A 17,435-nucleotide genomic window follows, 5' to 3' on the forward strand; every position below is an offset into this window, starting at 1 on the left:
CCAGAGGAGTCATCACCATCCTCGACAGAGGAGTCATCACAATCCTCGACAGAGGAGTCATCACAATCCTCGACAGATGAGTCATCACAATCCTCGACAGAGGAGTCATCACAATCCTCGCCAGAGGAGTCATCACAATTCTCGCTAGAAGAGTCAACGGAATCCTTATAGCAGAAATCAAAAGAAATCCCAAGGGAGGGGATCAGAGAAGCATCAACAACAAGCGTAACAAGTCAATTCAAAACAGCAGGGGAAAGACGGGAATATAAACTCAAACATCAACGAGCAGTAAGAACAACGTAAAGAATGAAGGGAGAAAAGCAGCACAAGCAAGGAAAAAACTTCACTTAAATATGCCAGTGAGGCAGAGCTATACACCCCAAAACAAGAAGTAAGTATCCAATTTATACAAACTAGCGAAATTACAAAATTTGTCATCAAATTAGGCAGGAGGGACGGGGGCATCCGCAGGGGAGGTAAAGGAAGCAGGGACAGAGGCAGAGGAGACCAGAAGAGGGACACCACTTGCGGAGGGCTGGCTAGCAGAGGCTCCCCCTGCAAATACTGGCAGCATGCCAGCTTTCTTCACTTTCGGAAGACGAGCTCCCAGATCCAACAGCTTCGCAGCCTCCTGCACATACAGATTCTCATCTCTGTACAGGTCAAACAGCTGATCCACCGCAACAGAGGAAGAGGCGGAGTCGGTGAAGGCAGAAGATGTCAAGTCAGAGGGTAGGGGAGGCTCCATGCCGAACTGAGAAAACGTCCGGGTGACCTGGCCAGAGGGATCCCGCAGCCGATTCACAAAGCGCACCAGGGAAGCGGAGAAAGCAGGCATATACATGGGAGCAGAGGGCAACGAGTCAGATCCAATCCCAAGAGTAAAATAGGGAATGGCTTTCTCCAGCACTGGATACCACCACTCTGGCTTCCCTGGAGAATTTGCAGGGATTCCCATTAGCTTATTTATCTCCTCATCCTTGAGGTTGTCCATCAAGGCTTGCAGGTTCAGGGTAGCAAGTTGCTCTGGGGTGGCTCCCGCCATCTCCAATGCCTTTGTAGCAGTACGCTCTATCACGTAAGCAAAAAGGGGTCCGAAATCCTCCAGGTATTCGGGAGTCTTTTTGAAAGCCTCCAGAGTGCCCTCCAGCATCACCCCCAGGAAGTGTTGACCTTGCGGAGACAGGAAATACTCCAGGCGCTGATCTCGTACCCCCAGGATATAAGCGCGATTCTGAGCTTCAGCAGATGTCTTTTTCCAGTCGCGCCGGGCTCCTTTGTAGGCCTGCTCATACTCTGCCTTGAACCTGGCAAGGCTCGCATGGCTTTCTTTAGTTGCTCTGGTCAATTCAGAAACCAGAGAGGACTTCTCTACTTCTATTTGAGCTAGCCGGGCCTTCAAATCAATAATCTCCGCTTCAGCTTTACTCAGGCGTTCCACCACCCCAGCGACAGCATCGTCACGCTTGGCAACGTCCGCTTGTTCCTTCTCTCTCTCTTTCTCTGCCACCTCGTAGTCATGGATGCATTTAACAGCCCCCCACATCCCCGACTCCACCTGCAAGAAAATAAAATGGGTTCCAACAAAACAATAAAAGGTTAGTAATTTAAAATTTTTAACAAAGAGTATAAGATGCAGGATACCTGAAGAGCCAACCGGCAGAGCTGAGTAGCTAAAGCCGGTCGGGACAGCTTCTCCATTTTCTCTTGGTCCTTTGAGTGGACACGAGCTATCAAGGCATCAATCAATTCCTGCCCCGATAAACTCGAAATCGGCCCAGGAACAAGATCCTCTGGTTCATCAGCCGAGGGCACCACAGCTTTGCCCTTACCCTTTCCACCGGTCGAGGGGAGAACCTTAGAACCACCAGCTGACTTCTTAGCTGGCCCCTTGCCCTTGTCCCCAGCAGAGGGGAGAATCTTTACACCACCAGCAGACTTCCTCGCTGGCTCTGAAGATTTGCCGGCCTTTTTCAGGCCCTCCTGTTTCTCCTTCTCACCTACAGAGATTAGGGAGCCCCTCTTCCTTTTCTTCGAAAGCTCAGCAAGGGGGGCACCGGGAGCTGAATCGGGCGAAGGAACCTCATCAGTAATATCCACGATTTGGATATCTTCTTCACAGGTGCCAGCGGCATCACCAGCGCTGGAGCGTCTACCCCTATGAACAAGGGCTCCCGCATCAACTTCCTCCGCGTCAAATGGACGCGAGGCTTCCACATTCCCCTCTGGGATTTCAACTACAGGAGGAATAGGCTGCTCCGAGGGATTTGTCCCGGAAGCAGAACCACCTGTGCCACGTTCCCCGCTGCCAGCAAGAGAGGGAATGTCGGGCAAGTTGTCCCCACACTTGCGCCTCCAAGACATATCTGCAAACCAAAATTTCACAACATTAAAATCAGGGTAACAAAAGCTAATATGTTTTTTAATGTATATTTTTTACCTATTGATTTCTCTGGGTACAGGGGAAATAGACCATTGTATGCCAGAGATGAATTATTCTCAGCAAGGTACCTACAGTCTAGGGGCTGGGCCTTGTTCATAGCGTTAAGGTGGGTTATAATACTCTGGTCACGGGTAGAAGGGACCTCGGGAGAAGCTGGTTTATAAGTAGTGCGAAGCTTATGCCATTCCAGCTCCAAAGCATGATAATCGCGCCAGGTGCCGAAAAGGGTGCGCACATAACAATAATGCTTCAGGAAGCCCTTATCGAAAGAATTCAAAGAGGAGAGAAAGGTAGTAGGATGTTTTGGATGAGCTGCAAAGCTATACAGGGGACTGCCCTGCATGCGAAGGGTCTGGGTCTGACAGAACAGTTTTGCGGTGTCCCCAACACCGTGAGCCCGGCACAAAACATGGAAGGCATATAGCCTTCGGATAGCAGAAGGGGCGACTTGGAAGAAAGGGATGTGAAAATAATTACAAACATCGACCAGCAAGGTAGGAGGAGGGAGCCTTAAACCAGCATCTATCTGGGCTTTCCAAACAACTATCATCTTGGGATGGTGAAGGTTCTCGGGAGGCGTTGAACCCTTAGAGAAGGCCTCGAACTTTAAACCATCAGGACGCCTACATTTGCTTCTCAATTTTTCCACCTCCGCGACACTAAGACGGGATGGAGGAACACTTTTGGGGGGTTGGGGGGTCTTTTTCCCCTTTTTCTTAGGTGGAGGGGGAGAGGGCGCAGTTTGAGATTCGTTAGAAACAGAGGGGGAAGGAAGATTTTCGAGATCTTGCTGCGAGGGGGAGGAAGATGAAGGGTCTCGGGCAGAAGGAGAAGGCGAGCGAGAGGGTTGAGGGGTGGAGGTGCAGGCCATGATGGGAAATGCCAATCCTAGGGTTTCTAACACGCTCAATCAGAGCACCAACAGTTATACCACTACGCTACGATTAAACACAAAATTGCAGTGAAGAGGATGCGCGAGTTACCTAGGCCAGAGAAAGATGGACGGTAAAACCTGGAGCGGAAGGGTCGCGGGAGGATGCCGGAACAGTGAGGGAATCGCCGGAAAATGCAGAAAAATCGTTCGGAAAGCTTGGAGAAGAAGAATAGTGAAAAGTGGGAGTTCGAATCGACTAAGTAATATTGTACGCGGGTAACCACCAGCATACGGGATGAACGACGCGTGGCACACGGGAAATAATCGACGGATGAGGATTTCTACGGAGAAACGAAAGGACGCAAAGGTTAAAAAGTAACCTCGGGGTACGAGAAAAGTACTGTAGATCGGGCAGGCATTTAATGCAGGTGACGTCATCCACGCGGGCGAGTCCTCTGGCTAGTGGCAATACTCCAGAGTGAACTAGCCAGACCAGGGAGGGTGGGAATAATAAAAATACCAGAGGGCAATTTACAGGGTTTATCTTTACTTTCTTATGAAATTAGAGTACTTATGGCTTCATGATTTGCAGGGATCAAAGAAAACAGCATAGTTTGGGCTTTCACAGTACCCCACTGGTTGAACATGAAGAATACCCGGTTCAACCAGACCAGAGGGGGGAGTGGTTGATGAGGAGTAATACGTGCAGAGTAGGGAAGGAATACGAATCAGAGAAATCGACCCCATTGGCGGGACGAATATAGCAGAGGAGATACACTCGCCAGAGAAGTCACCATCGTCAGGGAAGTCATCGTCATCAGAGAAGTCAACTCCATCAGAGAAGTCATCCACGTCAGAGGAGTCCTTCATGCCAGAGAAGTCATTACCGCCAGAGGAGACGCCCTTGCCAGAGAAGACGTGTATACCAGAGGAGTCCTTCATGCCAGAGATGTCAACATCACCAGAGAAGACGCCTTCGCCAGAGAAGACATTTCCATCAGAGGAGCCAATAAACGCGCGGGAAGGTCTCCCGCGTATTATCGAAATTACCAGCGTACCCTTCCACCACGCAAGATGCATGCACCGAAGATGTTTTTACTATTTTACCCCTCCGCTTGTAAATCTATAAATAGGGCCCGAGCTCGTGTACTGTGATTTTACGCTCTCTCATATTTTCGAATACAATAGTTGTTTTCTTTCTCGTGCAAGGTTTCCGATCAGCTATTTTTACTCTTTCCAGCCTTCTCGACTAGGTAGAATTTTATGTTTTCCCTTCATAGATTTAGGTGTTGGTTACGTTAAACACCATCACCAGAAATGAACAAACCGCGAAGCTGGTGGGCCGCCCGTGGGAGAGGTTGGACCGGCTCCGATTGCGAGAGCTCGTCGGAGAGGGCGCAGAGCACGACGGGGCTCACCTGAATCCCGAGCATTTGAGGGAGCTGAGTGACATAATCGAGTGTGAGAGGGACCGGTTATCATGGCTCTTGGATGACGATGTTGAGGTTGAACAAGGATTGCTTCAGGAGAGGAATTGGGCGCCGCGGAAGCGGACTGAAGCCGAAGCAATCAAGCTTCTCATTGACAGGTATTGGATTTCTGCTTCTCTTCCTCTGCTTTTTGCTCGTTTCAGTTGGTTCAATTGCGACCCTAAATTTTTTTAAGAATAAAAAAATAAACTTCTGATTGTGAACTAGAATGAGTTTGTGTTTGGTAGACTGAGTGCAACTGAGCTGAGTGTGAAGGATTGGAAGTTTACGAGGACGATGAGGCACTCGGGCTTGCAGTATACAGAAAAGTAAATGTTGAAGATAGTTGAAGGGCTTGGGCACAAGGGGCAATGGAGACACGCCTGCTCTGTTGTAGAGTGGCTGTACAGCTCCAAGGAGCACAAGCATTTCAAGAGCAGGTTCGCATCTCGCCTTTGCTTCCCTCCAAGTGCTTGCTTGCTGCAGTTTCTTTAATTTTGATTTGTTGTGTTTGATTGAAATTTTAGGTTCGTGTATACAAAGTTATTGACAGTGCTAGGCAGAGCCAGGAAGCCTCGTGAAGCTCTTCGAGTCTTTAATCTGATGCGTGTACTAGTTTTCTTGCTTCTTTTTTTTCTTCCTGTTTGGATTGCAATAGAAATCTGTGTTGATGGAAGATTAATCATGAGCTGTTTTGTAGGGAGATGCACATATATATCCAGATATGGCAGCATTTCATTGTTTTTCTGTTATACTGGGCCAAGCTGGTTTACTGAAAGAGCTGCTGAATGTTATTGAATCCATGAAGGAGAAACCAAAAAACATCAAAAATATGAGGCGCAAAAATTGGAGTCCTGAACTTCAACCAGACATTGTTATATTTAATGCTGTAAGAGAGTTTGTCACTTTCTAAGAGATTCTATGTATATAACTGTGTAGCTGAACTGGCTGATCCCTAGGTTTTAAATGCTTGTGTTCCGACTTGCCAATGGAAGGGAGTATCGTGGGTCTTTCAACAGTTGAGAAGGAATGGTCTCAGACCTAATGGAGCAAGCTATGGGCTAGCAATGGAGGTAATTGTTTGTGAAACTATCAGACAAGCTATGTCTGAGCTTTGTTTTGATTAAATTGAACATTTTTAGCAAAAGATTGTTGCTGGATGCAGATTCTAAGGATGTGTGGCTCTTAGAAATGCAAACTGAGTGATGTAATTTCATTTGTAGTCAAGTATTATTGCTTGGATCTTTGATTATTCTTTATGCTATGCTTCTTTTCTTTGCTGATGTCAAGATCTTACATTTGGAGAATGTAAGATGAGGCATTCGGGCTTGCAGTATACAGAAAAGCAAATGTTGAAGATAGTTGAAGGGCTTGGGCACAAGGTAATATGTTTCCAAATTCCAAGACGCATAGTGCGAGGGATGATTGTGGAGAGTGTATGCTGTTAATGTACTTCTCTCTGTAAACAAAAGCACCAGCAAGTTGAGGGATGATTGTGGCCGCAGAAGCCTACTCCAGCGGCCGCTGGGTTGCCGCGGTCGCTGGGTTTCCAGCGCTCGTTGGGTTTCCAGCGGTGCTGGGACTCCGCGAGCGCTGGTTTCATGGAATTCAATTCCAAAATTATCCCGTAAAGTCTTCGAAAATCAGTCAAAATCGAGGTGAAATCCAACCACGGATTCTTTGAAAGTCGTCTGTAATCTATGTGAATTCCATGGAATTTAAATTCCATGGACTTTTTAAATTCTGTGGAAATCAACAACGAATACACCCCCCTTAGTTTAGCGTCAACTAGGGCTGCCAATTTTCGACACGACACGAAAGCACGATACGAAACCGCACGAAATTAATGGGTTAGTGACACGCACGATAAGGTTCGGGTCCTTATCGGGTCGACCTAATAAGGACCTGATAATTTCGTGTCGGGTTAGTGTCGGGTTCGGGTCGGGTTCAGGTAACCCGTTAGAATTAAAATTTTATTAAATATTTATTTTTAATTTTTTATTCATGATTTCTTTCTACATTTTAGTTTAGTCTTTATTAAATATTTACTTGTATTTTTTATTATTATTATTGATGTGAATGAACTTGGGCAAATCAGATCAGGTTGTTATCAGATGAGCTCCAAATTCGTGTTGTTATCAGGTTATAATCAGATCGTGTCGCTATCGTGTCGTGTCAACACGCTTTGAATCGTGTTGTTATCGGGTTCGTGTCGGGTTCGGGTTTAGGTAAATCGTGTTAGGTTCGTGTCGGGTTCTGGCATTCCCTTAACAGGTCGTGTTCGGATTTGGCCATATCAGGTCAGGTTGATATCAGGTCAACCCGATAATGATCCGACCCGCACGATTTGCCAGCCCTAGCATCAACCACGCACTTCTATATGGTGAGACCCTTTATTGGAACTTATGTTCATTTTTTAAAATTTATGTGCAACCAAAATGTCATACTTTTGATGGATGGAAAGAGTATATCACATTTGATATACAATGAATGACAAATAAAATACTATATTTAATAAATTATTGCAACAAAAACACAACATCACACATTGCAAAATATCTGCAATAGAAGTTTATGTGACAATTCTCATAAAGAGTCACTTTGAGATAGTTGGGTTCGTATATAGACTACATAATAAAAAGGGTAGTTTTATAGGTAAAAATTTTGAAATGACTGAAATATCCTTTATGGTCCCACCAAATAAACAAATTAAACAATATCTCTCTTTCTTCTAATATATCTCTCTCTTCCAATATTCATCTCAACAACAGCAATATCCATCTCTCTTTCTCTCTCTCTCTCTCTCTCTCTATTTCTTCGAATATCATGAAGTTGAATTGTAGTTAGAGAAATAAATGCTTCATAAAGGACATGAAAGAGAGGTTAGTAGCTCTCATTGAATTAACAAAGAAACCGTACAAAATGTGCATCTTGCTAAATTTCTCAAATTTCTTGAAAAAATTGACAATATTTCTCAAATTTCTTGAAAAATTAACAATATTTCTCAAATTTCTTAATTGAAACAAGTTTCAGACGGTTCAGAGGTATTTTACCCCTGCACACTATATATGTGTGTTGTAATTAAAAATAACATAAATAAATTAGAAGAAAGAGTTTGCACATCATCTTCCAACGTTAAAGATTCTATCACGAGTCGTCCAATTGGCAATGAAAAGGAAGGCAAATGGAAAAGAAAAAAGGAAGATGAACTCGTTGCGTAATAAAGGCCTCCAAATAATATGAAGTCAATGCAACCGCATACATATGTATAAAGGAGTCTGAAATACACATAAGAAAGTTTATACTCCCTCCGTCCGTCAAGATTATGTCACAATTACTATATCGGGTGTCCGCCAAGATTATGTCACTTTCCTTTTATGGCAATGGTCCCACCATCCTCTTTAATATTTTATCCTTACTAACACTCTTTATTTACAAAAAAACCACTCAAAATTCAATCTCAACCACTCATCTCATAAAGTGGTGGTACCCTTTCTCCACTACATCAAAATCATCACCAATTTTATTAAATCTCGTGCCCAAGCAAATTGCCATAATCTTGGCGGACGGAGGGAGTAATAATAATGAATGACACATCAAACATGATAGGCTGCAGAAAAAAGTGGACCCAGAAGATTTGCGAAGAGATACTAGAAATATTGAAAGATGGATATTCTTGAAATTAGTCATTTCTCTAATTTAATTTAAGGTTGTATATTGTCAGTTGTATCCTATTTTTTTTTTTAATTATTCAATTATGTTATGTGTTGTACCAATTTATCTTTCAATAAAAAAATTATTGTTAATTTGTAGTTATTAGATAAGTATTTTTTTCAAATATACCCCTTGCATTCTCAAACGATCATTTTTTTAAAATATAGTCATTGCATCATCCAACGATCAGTTTTCAAATATAGTCGTTGCATTATCAAACGATCTTTTTTCAAATATTATAAATATATCAGCTAAGATACTGCATTTCTCATGATCAACTATAAATTATTTTTTAATATCCAATTTCTTTCTTCATTCACGAAATTTCAGTGATGTTTTCATCTTGTACTGATCGTCAACAAACTAAAACTGCAATGATGGACTACATGTATTAATTTATGGAGGATGACAACATCCATCAACGTTTGCTTTGAGCATTGTCGCAACAAACATGTCCCTAAAAAATATATGTGCAACAGGATCGGGATGGGTGCCAACGGCTCATGAGGGATTATTTCGATGATAGTCCAACATGAGTTCCAATATATTTAGGCAACATTTTCAGATGTGGTAATAGTTATTCACTCACGTAATGAATACCTTAGAAGCCCACAACTTACGGTTTCAACAGAGAGCCGATGCAACAAGGAAGAAAGGTTTCACGCCACTACGAAAATACACGAATACGATTAGACAATTGGCATATGGTGATGGCCCAGCCGATCACTATGTTGAGTACTTACGTATTTTTGAAACAACATGGTATAAATGCTTGCGCCGCTTTCTCCGAGGTGTGATTTAAGTTTTAAGCACATACTACATGACAATGTCGACCGTTGATGATTTAACAGTGGTTGATGGAAATACATGAGTAGAGGCTGAATTTTCTAAAATGCTCGGGTGTCTTGATTGTATGCATTGGACATGAAAAAATTGTTTGGTAGAATGGAAAGGTCAATTCACCAACGACGATCATGGAGTCCCAACAATGATGTTTGTGGTGGTTATGACTCAAGATTTGTGGACCTGACATGATTATTTTTAGAGTTGTAGGGTCAAACAATGATATCAATGTGTTTAATCAGTCTCCCTTATTCAACGACGTTCTACAAGGACAAAAATCTTGCATCCCATTCACAGTAAATGGCGCGCAATATTCTCATGAATACTATCTGATTTATGCTTATTTTACTCTATTTTTGAGGGTTTATACGTGCGTGTTTAAAGATAATCTTCTGGAATTTGGTGCGTTTATGGTGTATTTTATGCTTTGCATGAGATTTAGGCTCTCGAGATGGAAGAATGCAGTTTTTGATGAATTTGGATGAATCTGGCGTTTTCCAGAGGAACCGACATCTCCAGAGCAGAGAAATCACCATTGCACTGGAGTCAGAGGAATCAAGTCTCCAGTGCAGAGGAATCGCCAGAGAAATCACTTCACCAGAGAAATCAACATGTCAGAGAAGTCGCTAGTCAGAGAAGTCAAGTCCTCAATTTCAGAGGAGTCACCATTCCTCTGAAGAAAGCCAGAGCGGAGGAAGGCCAGAGCTGAAGAAGACCAGAGCGGAAGACATTCCGCTGGTGACCCATTCCGCTGACGAAGTACCAGAGATATCACCCATTCCTCTCGCGAATGCCAGAGAGATCATCATTCCGCTGGCAAACCATTTCTCTGGCGAGGTCAGAGAAATCATCTAATCCTCTGGCGTGACCCGTTACTCTGGTGACATCCATTCCTCTGGCGAGAACTGCGAATTTAGCACGAGTGGGAGTATTTTCCAGAAGCGCACATCCAGCTGGAGAGTTGCCTTATTTCACACGATTCTATTACCTTTAGAATTCTACTTTGCATGGCAACTTCTATGGTGATCCGAAGGAAATCTGAAATCTATAAATAGGTTCTCTTTTGACCTATTCGAGGAGAGCACCAACCCCCCGAACCCAAGCATTCATACTTTAGTTTTTAGCTTTAGATTTTTATTGTTTTCTAGTTTTCAAGGCTTGGATCAAGATTGAAGATTCAAGCGCTACAATCATTTTTCATTCGGTTTTTATATAATTCAGTTTTTACAATTGCATTCTATTTAATTATGTTTATGTTTTATTTAAGCATGTCTGGCTAGTTTCCTTTAGCTGATTCTAGGGTTTGTAAATAGTTGATTGAATTTATGTGATTTATTTGTTAATACTTTTGTGCCTTCCAGTTTATGATTCATAATTCCTGGTGCTTAATTTCTTGTGAATTATCTGATCAATAGTTTGCATGTTTAGCTATTCGGTTTGAGACCTAGCGGAGATAACTGTTTAGTGGATTCAGGAATGTATGATATGATTTTAACCTTGAGACCTAGCGGAGATAGGTGGATCATAGGGAGCTATTCTTGGGAACTTTTGGGAGTTAGTAGATTTTCTTGAGACCTAACGGAGATAGATAATTTACTAATCTACGATCGTTGTTGCTCTAGCGAGAGTGATTGATTAATTAAGTGATCTCTCATCATAACTGGATTAAATTGGTACATAGGATTAATAGATTTATTGCATAGATTTAATTAATGAATTTACTACCCCAGGATCAGTTGCTTTTAATATTTGATTTTCTCCTACATACTTTTATTTTTTATTTGTGTTATATTTGCGTTTTAGTTCAAGTCAATCAATCTCTACTTTCGTTCGCCTGTCTACTGTTTTAGTCTGTTTAGGAGATAGCTAGAGTGATTTCGTTGTGTCAATCCCTGTGGATACGATACTTGGTTACCAATTTGTGCTACAATTGCACCGTGTTAGTTGCGGTAATTTGTTGCTAATAATTTAGTGATCAACTTTTTGGCGCCGTTGCCGGGGACTGATTAGAAGTTACTTTAATATTTCCGATAGGACTTAGTAGTACTTCAGGCGTTTACTGTTTCTTTTTATTTTTATTTTTCTAATTCTCGTTTTTTTTTCAGGCACTGCATACGATGGCTACTAATAAACAGATTCGTGCTCTACAGGAGCAGCTGCAACAACTGTTGGACGCTCAAGCTGCTAGAGAAGCTCAGAATCAGCCTCCGATTGCAGAGATGTTCGTTCCTCAGTATGAGTATCAAGAACCTCCCCGTATTAATGCCAATAATTTTGAGCTAAAGACTGGTTTGATCACGATGGTCCAGCAGAACCAGTATGGAGGACACGCTATAGAGGATCCTAATGCGCATCTGGCGCAATTTCTAGAGCTTTGCAGCACTGTAAAGATGAATGGAGTATCTGATGATATTATCCGTCTTCGTCTTTTCCCTTTCTCACTGCGGGATAAAGCGAAGTCATGGTATCATACATTGAATTTGAGTGCAACTACTACATGGGAAAATGTAGCCCAAGCTTTCCTACGCAAGTTCCATCCTCCTGGTCTGACCCTGAAATTAAAGATGGACATTGTGCAGTTCCAACAGTTTGAGGGAGAAAAGCTGGCAGAGACATGGAAGAGGTATCAAGAGAAGTTGAGAAAGTGTCCGAGCCACGGATTTGATGAAGGCACGCTCATTATCATGTTCTACAATGCTTGTGGAGAGCGTACAAGAATGCATTTGGACACAGCTGCAGGAGGTTCCCTGCTTCAGAAAGGCAGTTCCGAGGCGTGGAGCATCATTGAGAGTATGGCTGCTACGAGTTTTCAATGGCCATCAGAGAGAGTACAATTGAAAAGGGTGGCAATTGCTTCCAGCTCTGATCCTATGCCAACGATGGTTACACAGCAGGCAGCGATTGCTACGCAGCTAGCAAAGCTGACTACTAAAATTAATGCTTTGACCATTGGAAATCAGGAGCAAGCTGCGAGAGAACCCACATGCATAGAAGACGTAAATTTTGTCAATGGCAAAAACTATGGAAATTTTCAGAAGGTACAGCCAGGAATGTACAACAGAGGGCAGCAGTTTCAGCAGCAATATCAGCCAGGAGGGCGCCCACACCCGAATCTAGCCTATAGCGATCCCAACAATGTTGTGCAACCTCCACCAGGATTTTCTGTTTCTAGTGGGGGAGTCATCAATGAGCCAAAGAAAGATTCAATGGAGGACATGATGAAGCAGATGCTCATGAAGATGACTGGAATGGAGACAAATGTGGGAAATAAAATTTCTAACATAGAAAATAATTTCTCAGCACTTTCCAAGCAAGTGCAGATATTGGAGACGCAAGTTGGTCAGATGGCCAACCAAGCAGCTGCGCAACACACACCAGGAAAGTTTCCTAGCAACACTCAGTTCAATCTGAAGAGCCAACATCAACAGCCTCAGCAGAATCAGCAATGTCATTCCATACGGGTGGTTGATAATTCAGCTGAGGATGAAGAGCAGCGGGATCATACTGAGCAGAGGAATCACCATTCCTCTGCAGAGCAGCGGGATCATACTAAGCAGCGGGACGGCAAGAATGGAAAGGAGAAAACTGTAGAGATTATGGAGGAGGATGACCTGGAGACGATTGTGTGCGATTCGCCGCCTACTTCTAAGGCATCGTCGAATACCTCTACTGTTAAGAAGCCTATTCCTACTCCTACATTTCCCAGGCCAGAGTACAAGCCTGTAGCACCCTTCCTGAATAGCCTGGCAAAGCCGAAGATGGACCAGAAGTTAGCCAAGTTCATGGAGATGTTTTCAAAGCTTCACATCAACATTCCTTTACTTGATGCGCTGAGAGATATGCCAGGGTATGCTAAGTTCCTCAAGGATGCCGTCTCCAACAAGAAAAAGTTGGAGAAATATGAGACGATCAATTTATTAGAGGAGTGCAGCGCGGTACTACAGCAAAAACTGCCGTTGAAGCAGAAAGATCCCGGTAGCTTTACCATCGCTTGTGTGATTGGAGGACAGAATTTCTCCCGTGCTTTATGTGATTTAGGGGCTAGCATCAATTTAATGCCTCTATCTATTTTCCAACGATTGGAGATTGGAGATATCAAGCCTACCTCTATTGCATTGCAGATGGCAGATCGTTCCATCACATATCCCAAGGGAATTGTGGAGGATGTCCTAGTGCAGGTGGAGCAGTTTATTTTTCCTGCAGATTTCGTAGTCTTGGACATGCCGGAGGACAAGAATACTCCATTGATCTTGGGGCGGCCGTTTCTAGCTACGGGCCGTGCATTGATAGACGTGCAAGAGGGAGATCTGACTTTCCGCGTCAATGATGAAAAGATGACATTGGGAGCCTATGGGGAAACTGTGATTTTCAAGAAACCTCCACCAAAGGAAGTTCCCCAGAATGAAGTGATTAATTTGGCTGACAGTTTTCTAGCAAATCCGGAGGATGAAGAGGTTGGGAAGAATGAGCTGCCCAAGTATGAAGCCAAGAAAAAAACTCCAAAACCAAAAGAAGTTCTGACTTTTGAGAAGTGTTTATTTTTGGAGCATGATGGGGGCTCTTTGAAAACCAATACCCCCAAGAAGAAGAAAGTGAAATTCCTGATTTTTCGGAACAAGAATGAGAAGGGGGCAATGCTTGTGGAGGATGTTCGAGCCAAGAGAAGTGTTTTGGTGGAGAAAGCACCCAAGAGTAGAAAAGCTTTCCAATGGTTAGAGTGCTGTTTCCGACCTCCATGAGTTTTTGAGGTATCGTCGAGCTCTAGACGTTAAATTAAGCACTTGTTGGGAGGTAACCCAACTGTTTTTTTTCTTTGTTTTGTTTTTCTTTCTTTTTGTTTCGTTTTGTTTCTCTTTGTTTCTTTGTTTTGTTTGGGTTTTTAGTGCGGTGTTGAGCTTGGAAGTCGCGAGAACTCGCGCTTTACCACCGCCAGAGGAACAGGTGTTTCTCTGCCAGATTTCTGGAGGTCTTCCTGTCCAGAGGAGCCGCACTCTTCGCTGCCCTACCCAGCGCCGCCACTCTCTACTCTGCCCAAGTTCACAAACCTTTTCACCGCCTCTCACGATGGTTCAGTTTTTCAATGCCGATAATCAGGGACGTTTTCTACACTCTTCATATTTCTTTTATGCCCTGAGGACATGGCATGCTTTAAGTGTGGGGGGGTGTTTTGGAGCTTATATTTTTCAAAATTGGGCGAAATTGATTTTTCTATGCTTAGTTTTTGGTCTCGAATCTCGCTAATTTTTATGAATTTGTGGAAGAGAAGATGGTTTTCAATGTGCATTTCGGGTTTGTGTTTGTTTGGTGGTTATTCTTATTTTACTTTTAATATATGTTTCTTGATTGTGCAAAGAATTATGAGTTTTGTTGCAACACTTTTGTAAGTTAGTAAAACGTGATTTGTCCGGTAGATGCTAGAAGGAGTGTTGTCATTGTGATTGCCTACGATCGTATCTTATATGTGAAAATGTTGGACGAATTGCCAACTTTAAAAATTGCCAGCTCTGAAACATCTGGCCTGTTCTGAAATGTGATAGCTCTGAGTCTCTGCTCCTCTAGTCTAACTATGAGCATGGGAAACCACGTGAAAAGACTTTGGATTACATCCAAATGGTTTTATTTCATGAATTATGGCTTAACTGTCGAAAATTCTAAGCACACAAAGTGTGAAAAATTGATGATATTGATTATAAAGGCGATCACATTAGGGAATTCACTTCTAGCGGAGAATTGGGTCTGATCGAATTACTTGCATTACTATTTTGTTGCTTCTTAAACTTTGAGTTACTCACATGATCGAGAGATGTGTGTTGACTGTAAAGTTTTGAATTGACTTTGTGAATGTTTGATTGGAAATTTACATTGTTGAAATCAATTTCTTCCTAGGATTCATATAGATTTTGCTTGAGGACAAGCAAAAGGCTAAGTGTGGGGGAGTTGATTTATGCTTAATTTACTCTATTTTTGAGGGTTTATACGTGCGTGTTTAAAGATAATCTTCTGGAATTTGGTGCGTTTATGGTGTATTTTATGCTTTGCAGGAGATTTAGGCTCTCGAGATGGAAGAATGCAGTTTTGGATGAATTTGGATGAATCTGAGGTTTTCCAGAGGAACCGACATCTCCAGAGCAGAGAAATCACCATTGCACTGGAGTCAGAGGAATCAAGTCTCCAGTGCAGAGGAATCGCCAGAGAAATCACTTCGCCAGAGAAATCAACATGTCAGAGAAGTCGCTAGTCAGAGAAGTCAAGTCCTCAATTTCAGAGGAGTCACCATTCCTCTGAAGAAAGCCAGAGCGGAGGAAGGCCAGAGCTGAAGAAGACCAGAGCGGAAGACATTCCGCTGGTGACCCATTCCGCTGACGAAGTACCAGAGATATCACCCATTCCTCTGGCGAATGCCAGAGAGATCATCATTCCGCTGGCAAACCATTTCTCTGGCGAGGTCAGAGAAATCATCTAATCCTCTGGCGTGACCCGTTACTCTGGTGACATCCATTCCTCTGGCGAGAACTGCGAATTTAGCACGAGTGGGAGTATTTTCCAGAAGCGCACATCCAGCTGGAGAGTTGCCTTATTTCACACGATTCTATTACCTTTAGAATTCCACTTTGCATGGCAACTTCTATGGTGATCCGAAGGAAATCTGAAATCTATAAATAGGTTCTCTTTTGACCTATTCGAGGAGAGCACCAACCCCCCAAACCCAAGCATTCATACTTTAGTTTTTAGCTTTAGATTTTTATTGTTTTCTAGTTTTCAAGGCTTGGATCAAGATTGAAGATTCAAGCGCTACAATCGTTTTTCATTCGGTTTTTATATAATTCAGTTTTTACAATTGCATTCTATTTAATTATGTTTATGTTTTATTTAAGCATGTCTGGCTAGTTTCCTTTAGCTGATTCTAGGGTTTGTAAATAGTTGATTGAATTTATGTGATTTATTTGTTAATACTTTTGTGCCTTCCAGTTTATGATTCATAATTCCTGGTGCTTAATTTCTTGTGAATTATCTGATCAATAGTTTGCATGTTTAGCTATTCGGTTTGAGACCTAGCGGAGATAACTGTTTAGTGGATTCAGGAATGTATGATATGATTTTAACCTTGAGACCTAGCGGAGATAGGTGGATCATAGGGAGCTATTCTTGGGAACTTTTGGGAGTTAGTAGATTTTCTTGAGACCTAACGGAGATAGATAATTTACTAATCTACGATCGTTGCTGCTCTAGCGAGAGTGATTGATTAATTAAGTGATCTCTCATCATAACTGGATTAAATTGGTACATAGGATTAATAGATTTATTGCATAGATTTAATTAATGAATTTACTACCCTAGGATCAGTTGCTTTTAATATTTGATTTTCTCCTACGTACTTTTATTTTTTATTTGTGTTATATTTGCGTTTTAGTTCAAGTCAATCAATCTCTACTTTCGTTCGCCTGTCTACTGTTTTAGTCTGTTTAGGAGATAGCTAGAGTGATTTCGTTGTGTCAATCCCTGTGGATACGATACTTGGTTACCAATTTGTGCTACAATTGCACCGTGTTAGTTGCGGTAATTTGTTGCTAATAATTTAGTGATCACTATCTAAGAGACAATAGATATCCTGAATGAGCAATTTTCGTAAAGGCTAGTGGTGTCATCAATATCCAAATAGAAAGAAGTTTAAGGAAATTAATGCAAGAGGCTGCAAGAAAATGATGTGGAATGAGCATTTGGGTTCTCCAAGCTCGTTGCGCAATGCTTAGAGGTTTAAGTCGCTCCTGGTACAAAGAAAAGATCACAATATTATATTTGTTTGCATTATTTTACATAATATGATAATTGAGAATGAGAAAAAATTACAAGCGAATGGGTTGAAGACGAAATGAGCGCGGTGAGCAACAACATTGAAGGAAAAATAAATCACAGTTTGGTGAGAGTATTCAACGAGTATCTCATGAGAGGTGCTAGAGTACATAACAAGAAAACACATCACCAATTTCGATCCGACTTAGTTGAGCATGTGTGGGCACGATTCAGATGTGATTAGTGATTTATTTAAGTTTTATGTGTGTTTTGGTTTCATATTTAAATTAACAAATTGTGT

The 17,435-nt window shown here is 42.2% G+C and overlaps 1 protein-coding gene across 2 annotated transcripts; it reads left to right on the forward strand.

The window, feature by feature from the left end:
* Positions 1-4,754: 4,754 nt before the first annotated feature.
* Positions 4,755-6,089, forward strand: LOC131001875 (pentatricopeptide repeat-containing protein At5g67570, chloroplastic-like). Of its 2 annotated transcripts, none has more exons than XM_057928505.1 (5): positions 4,755-4,905; positions 5,035-5,226; positions 5,314-5,395; positions 5,487-5,675; positions 5,746-6,089. In XM_057928505.1, the coding sequence occupies exons 2-5, from the start codon at positions 5,120-5,122 to the stop codon at positions 5,911-5,913; spliced, it is 546 nt and encodes a 181-aa protein (XP_057784488.1). In that variant the 5' UTR covers positions 4,755-4,905; positions 5,035-5,119; the 3' UTR covers positions 5,914-6,089. The 2 variants fall into 2 exon arrangements, with proteins under 2 accessions (XP_057784488.1, XP_057784489.1); XM_057928506.1 differs by having other exon boundaries at positions 4,781-4,905; positions 5,015-5,226.
* Positions 6,090-17,435: the final 11,346 nt, after the last annotated feature.

This window comes from Salvia miltiorrhiza, chromosome 8 (genome assembly GCF_028751815.1).
Source record: "Salvia miltiorrhiza cultivar Shanhuang (shh) chromosome 8, IMPLAD_Smil_shh, whole genome shotgun sequence".
NCBI classification, from domain to species: Eukaryota; Viridiplantae; Streptophyta; class Magnoliopsida; order Lamiales; family Lamiaceae; genus Salvia; species Salvia miltiorrhiza.